This window comes from Manis pentadactyla, chromosome 15 (genome assembly GCF_030020395.1).
Source record: "Manis pentadactyla isolate mManPen7 chromosome 15, mManPen7.hap1, whole genome shotgun sequence".
Taxonomy (NCBI): Eukaryota; Metazoa; Chordata; class Mammalia; order Pholidota; family Manidae; genus Manis; species Manis pentadactyla.
This window is the reverse complement of record NC_080033.1, coordinates 14,988,512-15,004,237: the sequence shown is the minus strand read 5'-3', so window position 1 is coordinate 15,004,237 and position 15,726 is coordinate 14,988,512. Positions and strand designations below refer to the sequence as shown.

The following is a 15,726-nucleotide window of genomic DNA, read 5'->3' as shown; positions in this document are numbered from 1 at the left end:
ATCCATTGTAAGTTGGAAATACCATGTCAAAAATGGATTTAATACACCTAATCTAACATTATAGCTTAGCCTAGCCAACTTAAACATCCTTAAAACACATTAGCCTAAAATTGGGCAAAATCACCTAACACAAAGCCTATTTTACACTGAAGTGTTGAGTATGTTACAATTTATTGAATACTGTACTGAAAGTGAAAAACAGTGGTTATATGGGTTCAGAATGGTTATAAGCTTATCAGTTGTGTTATCCTCATGATCACATGGTTCACTGGGAGCTGTGGTTCTCTGCTACTGCCCAGCATCACAAGATGGTGTTGACATGTGATCACTAACTCAGGAAAAGATTAAAATTCAAAGTATGGTTTCTACTGAATGCCTATCACTTCTGCACCATCATAAAGTAAAAAAATATAGTCAGACCATCAACTTAGAGTCCATCTATATATATTATATATATAGTCTTTTCTACTATGGAATTTCTCCAAATTCTGAAGTGACAGTGGAAATTTTTGATGTTCTCTTATCTTTCAGACTTGCCTTCAAGGAGTACAAATAAGAACTTATGTCCAACAAAGGACACAGATGGACCAGAATTATCCCAGTGGGAAATGAGTGCCAGTCTTGAAAACTGTGATCTTGAGGAGTCCACTTCCAGAGATTATTTGGAAGTCAAAGGCACATTGGAAAAGCAACAAGAAAATCAGGAGGAATATTTCAGGCAAGGGATGATCATATATGAAAGAATGTCCATTTTCAACCAGCATACTTACTTATCTCAACATCCCAGATGTCATTCTACTGAGAAACCCTATAAATGTAAAGAATGTGGGAAGTCCTTTAGACGAGCCTCACACCTAACTCAACATCAGAGTATTCATACTGGTGAAAAACCTTATGAATGTAAGCAATGTGGGAAGGCATTTAGTCGTGATTCACAGCTCAGTCTTCATCAAAGACTTCATACTGGTGAGAAACCCTACACATGCAAGGAATGTGGGAAAGCCTTTACTCAGAGCTCACAACTTATTTTACATCATAGAATTCATACCGGTGAAAAACCATATAAATGTGAAGAATGTGGGAAAGCCTTCATTCGTAGCTCACAACTTACCCGACATCAAAAAGTCCATACTGGTGAGAAACCTTATGAATGTAAAGAATGTGGGAAGGCCTTCACTCAGAACTCACAACTTACTCTGCACCAGAGACTTCATACTGGTGAGAAACTCTATGAATGTAAAGAATGTAGAAAGGTGTTTACTCAGCTCTCACAACTTATTCTGCATAAGAGAATTCATACTGGTGAAAAACCATATGAATGTAAAGAATGTGGAAAAGCTTTTATTTGTGGCTCACAGCTTTCTCAACATCAAAAAATTCATAATGGGGAAAAGCCATATGAATGTAAGGAATGTGGAAAGGCCTTTATTCGTGGCTCATTACTTATGCAACATCAGAGGATTCATACTGGTGAAAAGCCCTATAAATGTGAAGAATGTGGGAAGGCCTTTATCCGTGGCTCACAACTTACTCAACACCAGAGAATTCATACCAATGAGAAACCCTATGAATGTAAGGAATGTGGAAAGACCTTTAGTCATGGCTCACAACTTACTCAACATCAGAGAATTCATACTGGTGAGAAACCCTATCAATGTAAGGAATGTGGAAAGGCCTTTAATCGTGGTTCACTCCTTACTCGGCATCAAAGGATTCATACTGGTGAAAAACCCTATGATTGTAAAGAATGTGGAAAGACATTTAGTCGTGGCTCAGAACTTACTCAACATGAGAGAATTCACACTGGTGAGAAACCTTATGAATGTAAGGAATGTGGAAAATCTTTTATTCGTGGCTCACAGCTTACTCAACACCAGAGAATTCACACTGGTGAGAAACCCTATGAATGTAAAGAATGTAGAATGGCCTTTACTCAGAGTTCACATCTTTCTCAGCATCAGAGACTTCATACCGGTGAGAAACCCTATGTATGTAATGAATGTGGGAAGGCCTTTGCTCGTGGCTTACTACTTATACAGCATCAGAGGATTCATACAGGTGAGAAACCATATCAGTGTAAGCAATGTGGGAAGGCTTTTATTCGTGGTTCACAACTTACTCAACATCAGCGAATTCACACTGGAGAAAAACCCTATGAGTGCAAGGAATGTGGAAAGGCCTTTAGTCATGGCTCTCAACTTACTCTACATCAGAGAATCCATACTGGTGAGAAACCCTATGAATGCAAAGAATGTAGAAAAGCTTTTACTCAGAGCTCACATCTTTCTCGACATCAGAGAATTCATACTGGTGAGAAACCATATCAGTGTAAGGAATGTGGGAAGGCCTTTACGCGTGGTTCGCAACTAACTCAACATCAGAGAATTCACATCAATGAGAAATCTTTTGAATATAAGGAATGTGGGATAGACTTCAGTCACAGCTCACAAGTTTATATATGAATCATCTGAGTCTCTGATTAATATAGTGTTCTCTGGTCATTAATTCATTATAATCAAGGAATTCTTAAAATGTGAATGAGGAAACACATTTGCCTCTTAAAGTTCACCATCAGTGAATTTAATATGGGGGAAAGATAATGTAATCCATGTAGAAAAACCCATACTTATTGGAAGCCTGTTAAACTTTAAAAAGTTATAGAGAATAATTTGGTTGATGTAATAAATATAGGAAGGCCTTTAGTCATAGCATAAGTCTTTTAAACATTATCTTGACTCTACCAGTTGCTTTCCTTTGTGACAGTTATCATGATTATTAATCTCTGCATTGATTTAATCATTTGTAAAATAGACCTAAAAATAATACCTTTCTTTTAAGATGCTTGGAAACATTATATGAGTTATTACACATAAAGCTCTTAGAACAGTGCCTTGAACATTACATATCACAAATGTTTGGTATCGTTATAGCTAGTGTTATTTTAGAGAACTTGCATGAGAGGAGGACACTTAAAAGTATAATGAATATTGAGAAATCTTTCATTAATGCTTAGCCCTGATTACCTTAGGAGAAGGGAGGACAGTCTATACAGTGATGACTGAGAAAGCCTCCACTCACATCTCATCACGTACCCCATAAGAGGAAATTCATAATGTAAAAACTATATTTAATCAATAGATTGTTGAAGAGGTGTGACAAAAATCCAAAAACATTTTCTACCATTTCTGATCACAATTCAAGAATATTACTTAGAAATGAAAATACTGGATACCAAAATCTTTCTACTAGGACATTTTTTAAAAACTTGAATGTACAGCTTTTGAATTAAACTAAAAATAAGAATGACATTACAGACTATTTGTTAGAAAAAATGATGAGTCTGCCAGAGACTGCTCTTTGCCTACTCTATGTCCATTTTCCCTTTCATCACAGAATTCTTGCCTGAAAAACTATCTCAGCTTCCTTTGCATCAACAAGACGGCAATGGTATTTGTATGAGTAGGACATTTAAGAAATACTTTTGCCTCTTTGCACTTCTTTATTTCTCTGCCTACAGTGTGGACATTTAACCTGCAGCTCTGGTGATTTTATGGAGACCTTGAGAGTAGTATCTGGGTATTAAGGATGATGGAGCAGAAATACAGAACGAATCTAATCTACACCTGTGCTGATTGTATGGAACAACCATACCAACTCTGGTCTGCCTGCCTCCTCCTGTATTTCTTCATATAAAATTAAAATAAACTTATTTGTTGATGCCGTTGTCATTATGTTATTGACATTTAAAGTTATTAAGAATATAAAATCTTTAACCTGGAAGTGGAGTGCTGTGGGTAAAATAAATCTCAAATGTGGCACTGACTTAAGGCCATAGAGAATGAGGATCTACCCACTTCAGACTAGAAAACTGAAGATTCTTCTTTTTATTGAAGTACATGTCAGACTCCAATCCTATTTTACAAGGCAGACCTTGTGTCAATTAAGGCTGTAATGTTAGGGGAAGTGTAGGAGTGATTTACCATGTGTATGTTGTATGTTTCTTGCTGCTTTCAGTAATAATCCTGTAAAAGATGAATAGTGTAAAGTTAGCTACAGAGGTCACCTGCAAAATTGAAAGCAATATTGCTTGTTAAAAGACGCTACCTATCTGCAGATGCTCAATCCAAATCAATGGTAAATTCATAATTTTGAAACTTACAGAATTCAAAATGCTAAACTGATTCTCCACCCTTAGCTGAAGCTGCTTATAGTGATTTAAAGTAGCAGCCTGAACAAAAAAATTAGAATATTGCCCTATCCACATAAAGGCACTGAGTCTGCTATCAAACATGAGTTTAAAATGCTTTTTACACTCTAAAATTAATCATACTAAATACTTTCTGTATTCCAGCCACTATCTTAGGTTTTTAGGATATCAGTGAGCAATTGATGGAGGTGATGGAGTAATAACAAATTGTAGAGTATGTTTGAACATAAGTGTTACAGGGGAAATTCAAAAGAAGCTGAGAGGGATGTGACAGTTTGCTATATGAAATAGGACAATCAGGACAGACCATGTAGAAAGAAAAATTTGAGTCAAGATTTGAAGGTGTGAAGGAATATTATCTAAGGGAAGAGCCTTCCAGACAGGAAAAAAGCTGGAGCAAAGGCCCTACAATAGTACTATGTTGGTGTATTTGCAGAACACTGAGGAAGCTACTGTAAAGCTCTGTGCAAGGAGGTGATAGAGGAGGTCAGAAAGATAAACTCTTTAAAGGCTTGTAAGTATCACTGGAGACATTTTGGATTTTATTCTGAGGGAAACGGACAGCCATTGGAGTTTTGAGCAGGAAACATGACCTGACATGTTGCTATTGTGTTCTAAGAACAAAGTAAATGGATAAGAGGTGATGGCTTTCAGATGAAAGTTGATGGTGGCTCAGATCAGGGTGGTAACAATAGAAGTGTTTGGATTCTAAATATGTGATAAATATGGAGCAAGCAAGATTTATTTAGGGGTTATAAGTGAGGTGCAAGAGAAAAAGTACAGTCCAGGGTGACTTTGACTCAGAGGTTTTAGTTGCTTGAGACAGATGTATTCCTATCACCTGAGATGGGGAAAGTTTCATCAGGTTTGCAGGGGAAGATTAGGAATTTAATTTTGAACATGTTGAGTTTGAAATGTCTTTTAGACCCCTAATGACAATATCAAGTAGGCACTTGGATGTTCTAACTTGTATTATTCTAGAGATTATATGGATTTGGTAGTGATTGCCTATACTTATTTAAAATCATGAGATCACTAAGGACCTGAGTGTTGGTAGAGAAAAGAGCAGCCAAGACTGATCCAGAGTGCATTCCAGCATTAAGAATTCAAGGAGTAAAGATGGGGCAGCAAAGGATGCTAAAGACCAGTGAGATAGAAGGAAAGCCAAAATTGTGTGGCATTACAGAAGCCAAATGAAAGTGAGTCAAAGGAAGGATTTAAATGGCATCAGATACCAACTGGCAGGTTACATAATAAAGATTTGGGAACTCGCTGTTGGATTTAACAATATTGATGTTTTTGTTGATGTTGAGAAAACCAGGGGTAATATATTTGTGCATTTGTTTTGGAGTGGTTAAAGTAAAAGCCTGGTAAGAGAATAGAAAAAGACAATGAGTATAGAAACAACAGCTTGGAGGCATTTTGCTGCAAAAGAAACTAAGAAATAGGTTAATGATTAGTGTGGCTAGGAGTGTTTTTGCTTGTTTCCAAGAGGAGAGAAGTAAGAGGAATTCTGTATGATCATTGGAATAATTCAGTAGGGTTGGAGTGGAGGATGATTCAGGACAAAGAAGTGAGAATTACTGGAGCAATGAGAGTGTATATAGTTAAGTTGATGGAGGAATTAGCTTTAGATAATAGGAAAAGTTGTACCTGGCAAGAGAGCAGCAGAATATGGGGTGCAGATGCTGGGAAGGGAGTAGATGAGGTGGAAGAAGTCTTGCAAAGTGTTCTGGTTCCTTCAGTGCTTTCAGGAAGTGGTAAGCAAGGTTAGCTATAAGTATGAGGGATGAGAAGTTTGGGGTTTAAAAGAAAAGAGAGAAATGTATGGCATGATTGGGAACATTAAAAGGGCCAGAAAAATGAAAGACCAAAGGGACTAGTAGGCAAAAGGAGTCATCAGTCTTAAAGTATATTGACACATGATCTTTGGTATTGTAATTAAACAATAGCAAATAGCTTGAAAGTCTGTTGAGTTTTTGAGGGAAAGGTACCATTAATGAAACCCAATCCTAGCCTGCAACAGCAGTGACTTGAATCCCCTAATTTCCAGGCTACAGTACAAATCCATCAGGAAATGACCAATTTATGTAATTTTCCAAGGATGTATATGAAACTGTATATGTTATGAAAATATCACATACCTAGAATGTAGTCTCTCCTTTTTGCTTTTTAAAAGTATATAAATTTGATATTTTTTAAATGTGCCATTTTCACTTACATATTTTGGCAAATATTCCAGTTTCTATTGCTGCATAACAACCACCCAAAACTTGGCTTAAACTACAATAATCACTTATTTACATCACATATTTCCAAAAAAAATTGGACAGGAGTTGGCAGTAACAGCTCATCTCTGATCCACACAGCCTCAGACGGGGTGGTTTAAAAGCTGGGGGTCACAATGACTGAAGGCTGGACTATCTGAAGACTCATTGCTCAGGTGTCTAGCAGTTGATTCTGGTTGTCAACGGGACCTCAGGGCAGTCAGAATGCCTACATGTAATACCTCCATGTGGCTGCTTAGCATGGTGACTTGGATTCTGAAAGTGTATTCCAAAGAACAAGGTAGAAGTACACATAATTTTTATGATCTGGCATCAGAAATCATATAACATTACTCCATTTGTTAAGACAGTTACAGACCAATTAAGTTTCACATTGTAAGAAGAGCCTGTAGGATGGGCTGTATTGTGGCATGTTTGGAATATGCCATAAACATGCTTCCATACCTAGCCTTAGAAGTCATATAACCTGGCTTTGCCATTTTCTATTGGTTTAGGCAGTTACATATTGATGGGAGAATGTCATTTTGTAAGCAGAGCATATGGAATGCAATATATTTTGGGGGACATTTTTGGAAATATATTCTGACCCTGAGAGCCTCATACCTGGAGTTTCCTTATATTTTTGGTTGGTTGTTATTCTTATAGCTATATATTTTATTGACATACCATTATTTTGGCAGAGTACCAAAATTCTCATTTTTTCTGGGTACTTCGTTAAGCAGCTAGTTACCAAATTTCTGATTCTCCCATGCTAATTGTGGCCCTGTAACTAGTGAAAAATTATTAGAAGTGATACACAGCTTCCCTCTCAATTGTTCAAAAATAATGTTTTCCATAAGAATATAAATAAATCCTAATATGTTATTAATTACAGTTAACGTAAATATTGAATGTGGCTATTAAAGGATATATTTTACTTCTAGTTCTGGACCAAAACAGAATATGAGGAAATATTAAACTATGGTAAAAGAGTACCTGTAAGATGTAAAATAACTGAAAAGTACCCAAAGGCTGAGAGAGAGTATTCAAGGAAGGATAAATTTTGAAGGTAGACCCCATCTCTAAGTCTGGGGTTCAGGCTTCATAGAAGATGTGGTTTCAGCCCCACTGGATGGTGGAGAATTTAGGTAGATTGCCGGGGCCAGATAGGATCTATAGTCATTATGCAAGGAAGAAACAAACCTTTGAGACACAACTGAGTTGCAACTGGTAGTTGAGGTACCATGTGCAAGGCATGGAGATTAAAGTGTACTGAAAGGGCCATGGGAACCCACTGAAAGGGCAGAGATGAGTAAAAGCTGGTTGGCAAGCACCTAGGGAGAATCAGAAGCTGCTGTGGCCAAGGACTGTAGTTCACATTGTCTGCATTGGTAAAGTAGTCAGATGGTCTTGGCTGGGCTGTGGAGTCACCAAGGGACAATATACTCTCTAAGTATGGGGCTGCAGCAGACGACCACTGAATGTTCTTACATACCCACATTGCTAAGTAACCATGCAGGAGGAGCAAGAAAAAGTAAAACACTGAACACAAGGACCAGTAAGAAAAGCCTCTTGAAAAGCTTATCATGCTCACTGTAAAGGAGAAAATGCTTAAAAGCCAGTCCAGATGGCAGAGCCAAGATGGCGGCGTGAGTACAGCAGCAAAAATCTCTTCCCAAAACTATACATATTTTTGAAAATTCAACAAATACAACTATCCCTTAAAGAGAAACCAGAAGATACAGGACAACAGCCAGGCTACATCTACACCTGCAAGAACCCAGCACCTTGAAAAGGGGGTAAGATACAAGCTGTGGCCCAGTGGGACCCAAGCACCCCTCACCCCAGCTCCTGGCAGGAGGAGAGGAGTCAGAGAGGGGAGGGAGAGGGAGCCTAGGACTGCTAACACCAGCCCTAGCCATCCACACCAGAGTGCAGACACACAGTTTGTGGTGAGCTGGATACTAGGGAAATGGGACAGGAAAACCTGCGATTGGAACCCTGCAGCCAGCACTCCTGGGACAAAGAAAAGCAAGTGCTTTTTGAAAGACTTAAAGGGACAGGGACACCACAGCTGGATGGAAACGTGCCAGGACACAGCCCAGCAGCTGGGACTCCTGGGGAGCTCTGGGCACCCTAACCCCCTGGGCGGCAGCACAGCTCGGGGACCCCTCATGGAGATAAACAGCCTCCAAAGCTGCTCCGCCATAGTGGAGCAGAAGCCTGAGGCTGGCCATGCCCACAGAGGCAGGGCAAGAATTAGAAACCCCATCTGCACGCAGCTACCCAGCACAACCCGCTAGGGATCGCTGTTATCCCAGGAGAGGAAGGCCACAAACCAGCAAGAAGGGATGTTATCCCAGCCAACACACACACCAGCTTCCCGCAACTACCTCTATCACCATGAAAAGGCAAAAGAATTTGATACAGACCAGACTAACCCAGATACCCTCCCCTGACAAGGAATCTGAGGAGACAGACCTAACCAATCTCCCTGAAAAAGAATTCAAAATAAAGGTCATAACCATGCTGATGGAGCTGCAGAGAAATATGCAAGAGCTAAGGGATGACGTCCAGAAGGAGATTACAGAAATGAAACAATCTCTGGAAGGATTTATTAGCAGAATAGATAAGATGCAAGAAGCCATTGATGGAATGGAAACCAGAGAACAGGAACGCATAGAAGCTGACACAGAGAGAGATAAAAGGATCTCCAGGAATGAAACAATATTAAGAGAACTATGTGACCAATCCAAATGGGAAAATATGTGCATTATAGGGATACCAGAAGAAGAGAGAGAAAAGGGGATAGAAAGCGTCTTTGAAGAAATAATGGCTGAAAACTTCCCCAAACTGGGGGAGGAAATAATCGTTCAGACCACGGAAGTACACAGAACTCCCAACAGAAGGGACCCAAGGAGGGCAACACCAAGACACATAATAATTGAAATGGCAAAGACCAAGGAAAAGGACAGAGTTTTAAATGCAGCTAGAGAAAGGAAAAAGGTCACCTACAAAGGAAAACCCATCAGGTTATCATCAGATTTCTCAACAGAAACCTTACAGGCCAGAAGAGAATGGCATGATATATTTAATGCAATGAAACAGAAGAGAAGGGCCTTGAACCAAGAATACTGTATCCAGCACTATTATCATTTAAATATGAAGGCGGGATTAAACAATTCCCAGACAAGCAAAAGTTGAGGGAATTTACCTCCCACAAATCACCTCTACAGGGTATTTTAGAGGAACTGCTCTAGATGGGAGCACTCCTAAGGATAAACAGATGTCACCAGAGAATGAAATCACAGCAAAGAAAGCAGACCAACCAAATACTCACTACAGGAAAAAACAAAATCAACTACCCACAAAAGCAGGTCAAGGAAACACAAAAGAGCACAGAATAAAACACCCAACATATAAAGAATGGAGAAGGAGGAATAAGAAGGGAGAGAAATAAAGGATCACCAGACAGTGTCTATAATAGCTCAATAAGCGAGTTAAGTTAGGCAGTAAGATACTAAAGAAGCTAACCTTGAACCTTTGGTAACCATGAATCTAAAGCCTGCAATGGCAATAAATACATACCTTTCAATAATCACCCTAAATGTAAATGGACTGAAGGTACCAATCAAAAGACACAGAGTAATAGAATGGATAAAAAAGCAAGACCCATCTATATGCTGCTTACAAGAGACTCACCTCAAACCCAAAGACATGCACAGGCTAAAAGTGAAGGGATGGAAGAAGATTTTCCATGCAAACAACAGGGAGAAGAAAGCAGGTGTTGCAGTACTAGTATCAGACAAAATAGATGTCAAAACAAAGAAAGTAACAAGAGACAAAGAAGGATATTACATACTGATAAAGGGGTCAGTCCAACAAGAGGATATAACCATTATAAATATATATACACCCAACACAGGAGCCACAGCATATGTGAAACAAATACTAACATCTAAAGGAGGAAATAGAATGCTACACACTCAATTTATGAGACTTCAACACACCACTCACTCCAAAGGATAGATCAGCCACAGAGAAAATAAGGACACAGAGGTACTGAACACCACACTAGAACAGATGGTCCTAACAGACATCTACAGAACTCTACACCCGAAAGCAGCAAGATAAACCTTCTTCTCAAGTGCACACAGAACATTTTCCAGAATAGACCACATACTAGGCCACATAAAGAGCCTCAGTAAATTCAAAAAGATTGAAATCATACCAACCAACTTTTCAGACCACAAAGGTATAAAACTAGAAATAAATTGTACAAAGGAGGCAAAAGGGCTCACAAACACATGGAGGCTTAACAACATGCTCCTAAATAATCAATGGACCAATGACCAAATTAAAATGGAGATCCAGCAATATATGGAAACAAATGACAACAACAGCACGAAGCCCCAACTTCTGTGGGACGCAGCAAAAGCAGTCTTAAGAGGAAAGTATATGCCAATCTAGGCATACTTAAAGAAGGAAGAACAATCCCAAATGAACAGTTTAACAAAACAATTATCGAAACTGGAAAAAGAGGAACAAATGAGGCCTAAAATCAGCAGAAGGAGGGACATAATAAAGATCAGAGAAGAAATAAAATTGAGAAGAATAAAACAATAGAAAAAAATCAATGAAACCAAGAGCTGGTTCTTCGAGAAAATAAACAAAATAGATAAGCCTCTAGCCAGACTTCTAAGAGAAAAAGAATCAACACACATCAACAGAATCAGAAACAAGAAAGGAAAAATCATGAGGGACCCCAGAGAAATACAAGGAATTATTAGAAACTACTATGAAAACCTATATGCTAACAAGCTGGAAAACCTAGAAGAAATGGACAACTTCTTAGAAAAATACAACCTTCCTAGACTGACCAAGGAAGAAACACAAAATCTAAACAAACCAATTACCAGCAACGATATTGAAGCGCTAATCAAAAAACTACCCAGGAACAAACCCCCCAGGCCAGATTGATTTACCTCGGCATTTTATCAGACATACAGAGAAGACATAATACCCATTCTCCTTAAAGCTTTCCAAAAAATAGAAGAGGAAGGAATACTCCCAAACTCATTCTATGAAGCCAACATCACCTTAATACCAAAACCAGGCAAAGACGACACCAAAAAAGAAAATTACAGACCAATATCCCTGATGAACGTACATGCAAAAGTACTCAACAAAATATTAGTGAACTGAATTCAAAAACACATCAAAAGGATCATACACCATGACCAAGTGGGATTCATCCCAGGTATGCAAGAATGGTGCAACATTCTAAAATCCATCAACATCATCCACCACATAAAAAGAAAGACAAAAACCACATGATCACCTCCATATATTCTGGAAAAGCATTCGACAAAATTCAACATCCATTCATGATAAAAACTCTCAGCAAAATGGGTATATAGGGCAAGTACTTCAACATAATAAAGGCCATATATGATAAGCCCACAGCTAACATCATACTGAACAGCGAGAAGCTGAAAGCTTTTCTCTGAGATCAGGAACAAGACAGGGATGCCCACTCTGCCCACTGTTATTCAACATAGTACTGGAGGTCCTAGCCATGGCAATTAGACAAAACAAAGAAATACAAGGAATCCAGATTGGTAAAGAAGAAGTTAAACTACCACTATTTGCACATGACATATTACTGTACATAAAAAACTCTAATGACTCCACTCGAAAACTATTAGAAGCAATATCGGAATTCATCAAAGTTGCAGGATACAAAACCCACAGAAATCTGTGGCTTTCCTGTACACTAACAATGAACTAATAGAAAGAGAAATCAAGAAAACAATTCCATTCACAATTGCATCAAAAAGAATAAAATACCTAGGAATAAACCTAACCAAGGAAGTGAAAGACCTATACCCTTAAAACTATAAGACACTCAAGAGAAATTAAAGAGGACACTAGCTAGCAAATGGAAACTCATCCCATGCTCTTGGCTAGGAAGAATTAATATCATCAAAATGGCCATCCTGCCCAAAGCAATATACAGATTTGATGCAATCACTATCAAATTACCAACAACATTCTTCAAAGAACTGGAACAAATAGTTCAAAAATTCATATGGAAACACCAAAGACCCCAAATAGCCAAAACAATCCTGAGAAGGAAGAACAAAGTGGGAGGGATCTTGCTCCCCAACTTCAAGCTCTACTACAAAGCCACAGTAATCAAGAGAATTTGGTACTGGCACAAGAACAGAGCCACAGGCCAGTGGAACAGAATAGAGACTCCAGACATTAACCCAAACATATATGATCAATTAATATATGATAAAGGAGCCATGGACATAAAATGGGGAAATGACAGTCTCTTCAACAGATGATGCTGGCAAAACTGGACAGCTACACATAAGAGAATAAAACTGGATCACTGTCTAACCCCATACACAAAAGTAAATTCGAAATGGATCAAAGACCTGAATGTAAGTCATGAAACCATAAAACTCCTAGAAAAAAACATAGGCAAAAATCTCTTGGACATAAACATGAGCGACTTCTTCATGAACATATCTCCCTGGGCAAGGGAAACAAAAGCAAAAATAAACACGTGGGACTACATCAAGCTGAAAAGCTAATGTACAGCGAAGGACACCATCAATAGAACAAAAAGTTACCCTACAGTATGGGAGAATATATTCATAAGTGAAAGATCTGATAAAGGGTTGACATCCAAAATATAAATAGAGCTCATGCACCTCAACAAACAAAAAGCAAATAATCCAATTAAAAAATGGGCAGAGAAGCTGAACAGACACTTCTCCAAAGAAGAAATTCAGATGGCCGACAGACACATGAAAAGATGCTCCACATCACTAGTCATCAGAGAGATACAAATTAAAACCACAATGAGCTATCACCTCACACCAGTAAGGATTGCCACCATCCAAAAGACAAACAACAACAAATGTCGAGGTTGTGGAGAAAGGGGAACCCTCCTACACTGCTGGTGGGAATGTAAATTAGTTCAACCATTGTGGAAAGCAGTATGGAGGTTCCTCAAAAAACTCAAAATAGAAATACCATTTGACCCAGGAATTCCATTTCCAGGAATTTACCCTAACAATGCAGCAGCCCAGTTTGAAAAAGACAGATGCACCCCTATGTTTATTGCAGCACTATTTACAACAGCCAAGAAATGGAAGCAACCTAAATGTCCATCAGTAGATGAATGGATAAAGATGTGGTACCTACAGAATGGAATATTATTCAGCCATAAGAAGAAAACAAACCCTACCATTTGCAACAACATAGATGGAGCTAGAGGGTATTATGCTCAGTGAAATAAGCCAGGCAGTGAAAGACAAGTATGAAATTATTTCACTCATATGTGGAGTATAAGAACAAAAGAAAAACTGAAGGAACAAAACAGCACCAGAATCACAGAACCCACAAATGGACTAACAGTTACCAAAGGGAAAGGGACTGGGGAGGATGGGTGGGAAGGGAGGGATAAGGGCAGGGAAAGAAAGGGGGTATTATGATTAGCATGTATAATTAGCATGTAGGGGGCACATGGGGAGGGCTGTGCAACACAGTGAAGACAAGTAGTGGTTCTACAGCATCTTACTATGCTGGACTGTAATGTGGGGGGGGCACTTGTTGAAGGGGGGAGCCTAGTAAACATAATATTCTTCATGTAATTGTAGATTAATGACAAGAACAACAAAAAAAGCCAATCCAGGTACTGAAAATTGAATTTGGAGCTATCAGGCAATAAATTGATTACTGCACAGTGGGTAAATATCTTGAAATACAAACTTGCTCTTCAGCAACAAGAAGGCTGGGGGACAAGCAGGACCAGCCTGTTATCCCCGGGGCTGAGCGAGAGGGCAAGTGTCGGCGGCTTGGACATCCTCCCCTGAGATCCGGGGAAAAACAAAACCACACCAAGCCGGGAGATGTGTCAGCCTCAAGGGCATAGCAAAACTCAGCTTTATTCCATCAGAGGCTTAGTTATATAGGGGAAGATAAGGAAGTAACAGAAACCAATGGGAATTGATTATCTCATCTGTCACTAGGGTCTTTAGGCAGGTTTCGGGTTAGGTGGGGAGGTGGAGTTAGGGCCAAGAGCGCGCAAGCGGGAAGTTAGTTAGGCCACGAACGCGGAAGTAACGAGGGAGGATGGAAACGTCCAGTCTGCGGCCGTCACAGGCCTAAAAGAGGCAAAAAGTCCCAACAACAAACTTTCAGTCAAAAACTAAAGTAAATGAAAATAGGGAAATGCAATTCACAGAAGAGAGACCATAATTCTCAGTAGATATAAAATAGTCATTCATCCTCAGTCATCAGGGAAATGTGAACCGGAACTACACAGAGATACCTACTCACAAATGTTGGCAAGTATCAAGAGTTAGGATTTGGAGAAATGGGAATTTCATCTGCTGGTAAGTAAAAATCATACTTACTTTGGAGAAATAGTACCTATTAATTTTAAAGATGCATAGATCCAATGACCATGATTAAACAGTTCCAATGACAGTAAATATAAATATATTCAGCATACAGATACATAATACATATACCCCCTATAGAAAACATACACAGATATGTTCTTAATGACATTGTTTTACCTTGTTTTAGTTTTAGATCTTTAATTAAATATAATATTTATGGAACAATCACCCACTAACAGCAGTATGCACATCCTTTTAAACACAAAATATTCACCAATATAGACTATGTGCTGGGTCATAGAACAAACATCAAAAAATTTTAAAGAATTGAAATTTTTTAGCATTTGTTTTCTGACCTTATGGAATCAAACTAGAATCAATTAAAAAAACCAACAGGAAAAATAAATACTTGGAAATTAATCAGCACACTGTCTTCTGTCTTCCATGGCTTCTGATAAGAAATCAGCTGTTAATCTTATTGAAGCTCCCTTGTATGACAAATTGATTACCTCTTGCTGCTTTCAAGATTCTGTCTTTGTATTTGAGTTTCAATAATTCATGTTTCATCATGAATCTCTTTGAATTAATCTGGCTTGCAGTTCACTGAGAATCTTGGATGCATCTATTTCATGTCTTCAAGTTTTGGAAGATTTTGGCAGTCTTTTTTTTCAAATATTAAAAGGATTATGCACCATGACCAAGTGAAATTTATCCCAGTCCTGTGAGGGTGGTTGAACATATGAAAACCAATGTAATGTGAATACATTAATAGAATGAAAGGAAAAAACTATATGGTCATGTCAATTGATGGAGAAATATGTCAGAGCTA

General features: G+C 38.5%; 1 protein-coding gene across 9 annotated transcripts in view; it reads left to right on the top strand.

The window, feature by feature from the left end:
* ZNF420 (zinc finger protein 420) overlaps nucleotides 1-3,717 on the top strand; it is a 57,907-nt gene extending 54,190 nt beyond the window's left edge. For 8 of the 9 annotated variants that reach the window (XM_036885708.2, XM_057493457.1, XM_036885703.2 and 5 more), the window contains one exon: nucleotides 532-3,717. In XM_036885708.2, the coding sequence (XP_036741603.2) occupies nucleotides 609-2,462 (1,854 nt within the window). In that variant the 5' untranslated portion in view covers nucleotides 532-608 and the 3' untranslated portion in view covers nucleotides 2,463-3,717. The remainder of the gene's footprint in view (nucleotides 1-531) is intronic. The other variant, XM_036885705.2, reaches the window with a different exon arrangement.
* The last annotated feature ends 12,009 nt before the right edge of the window (nucleotides 3,718-15,726 follow it).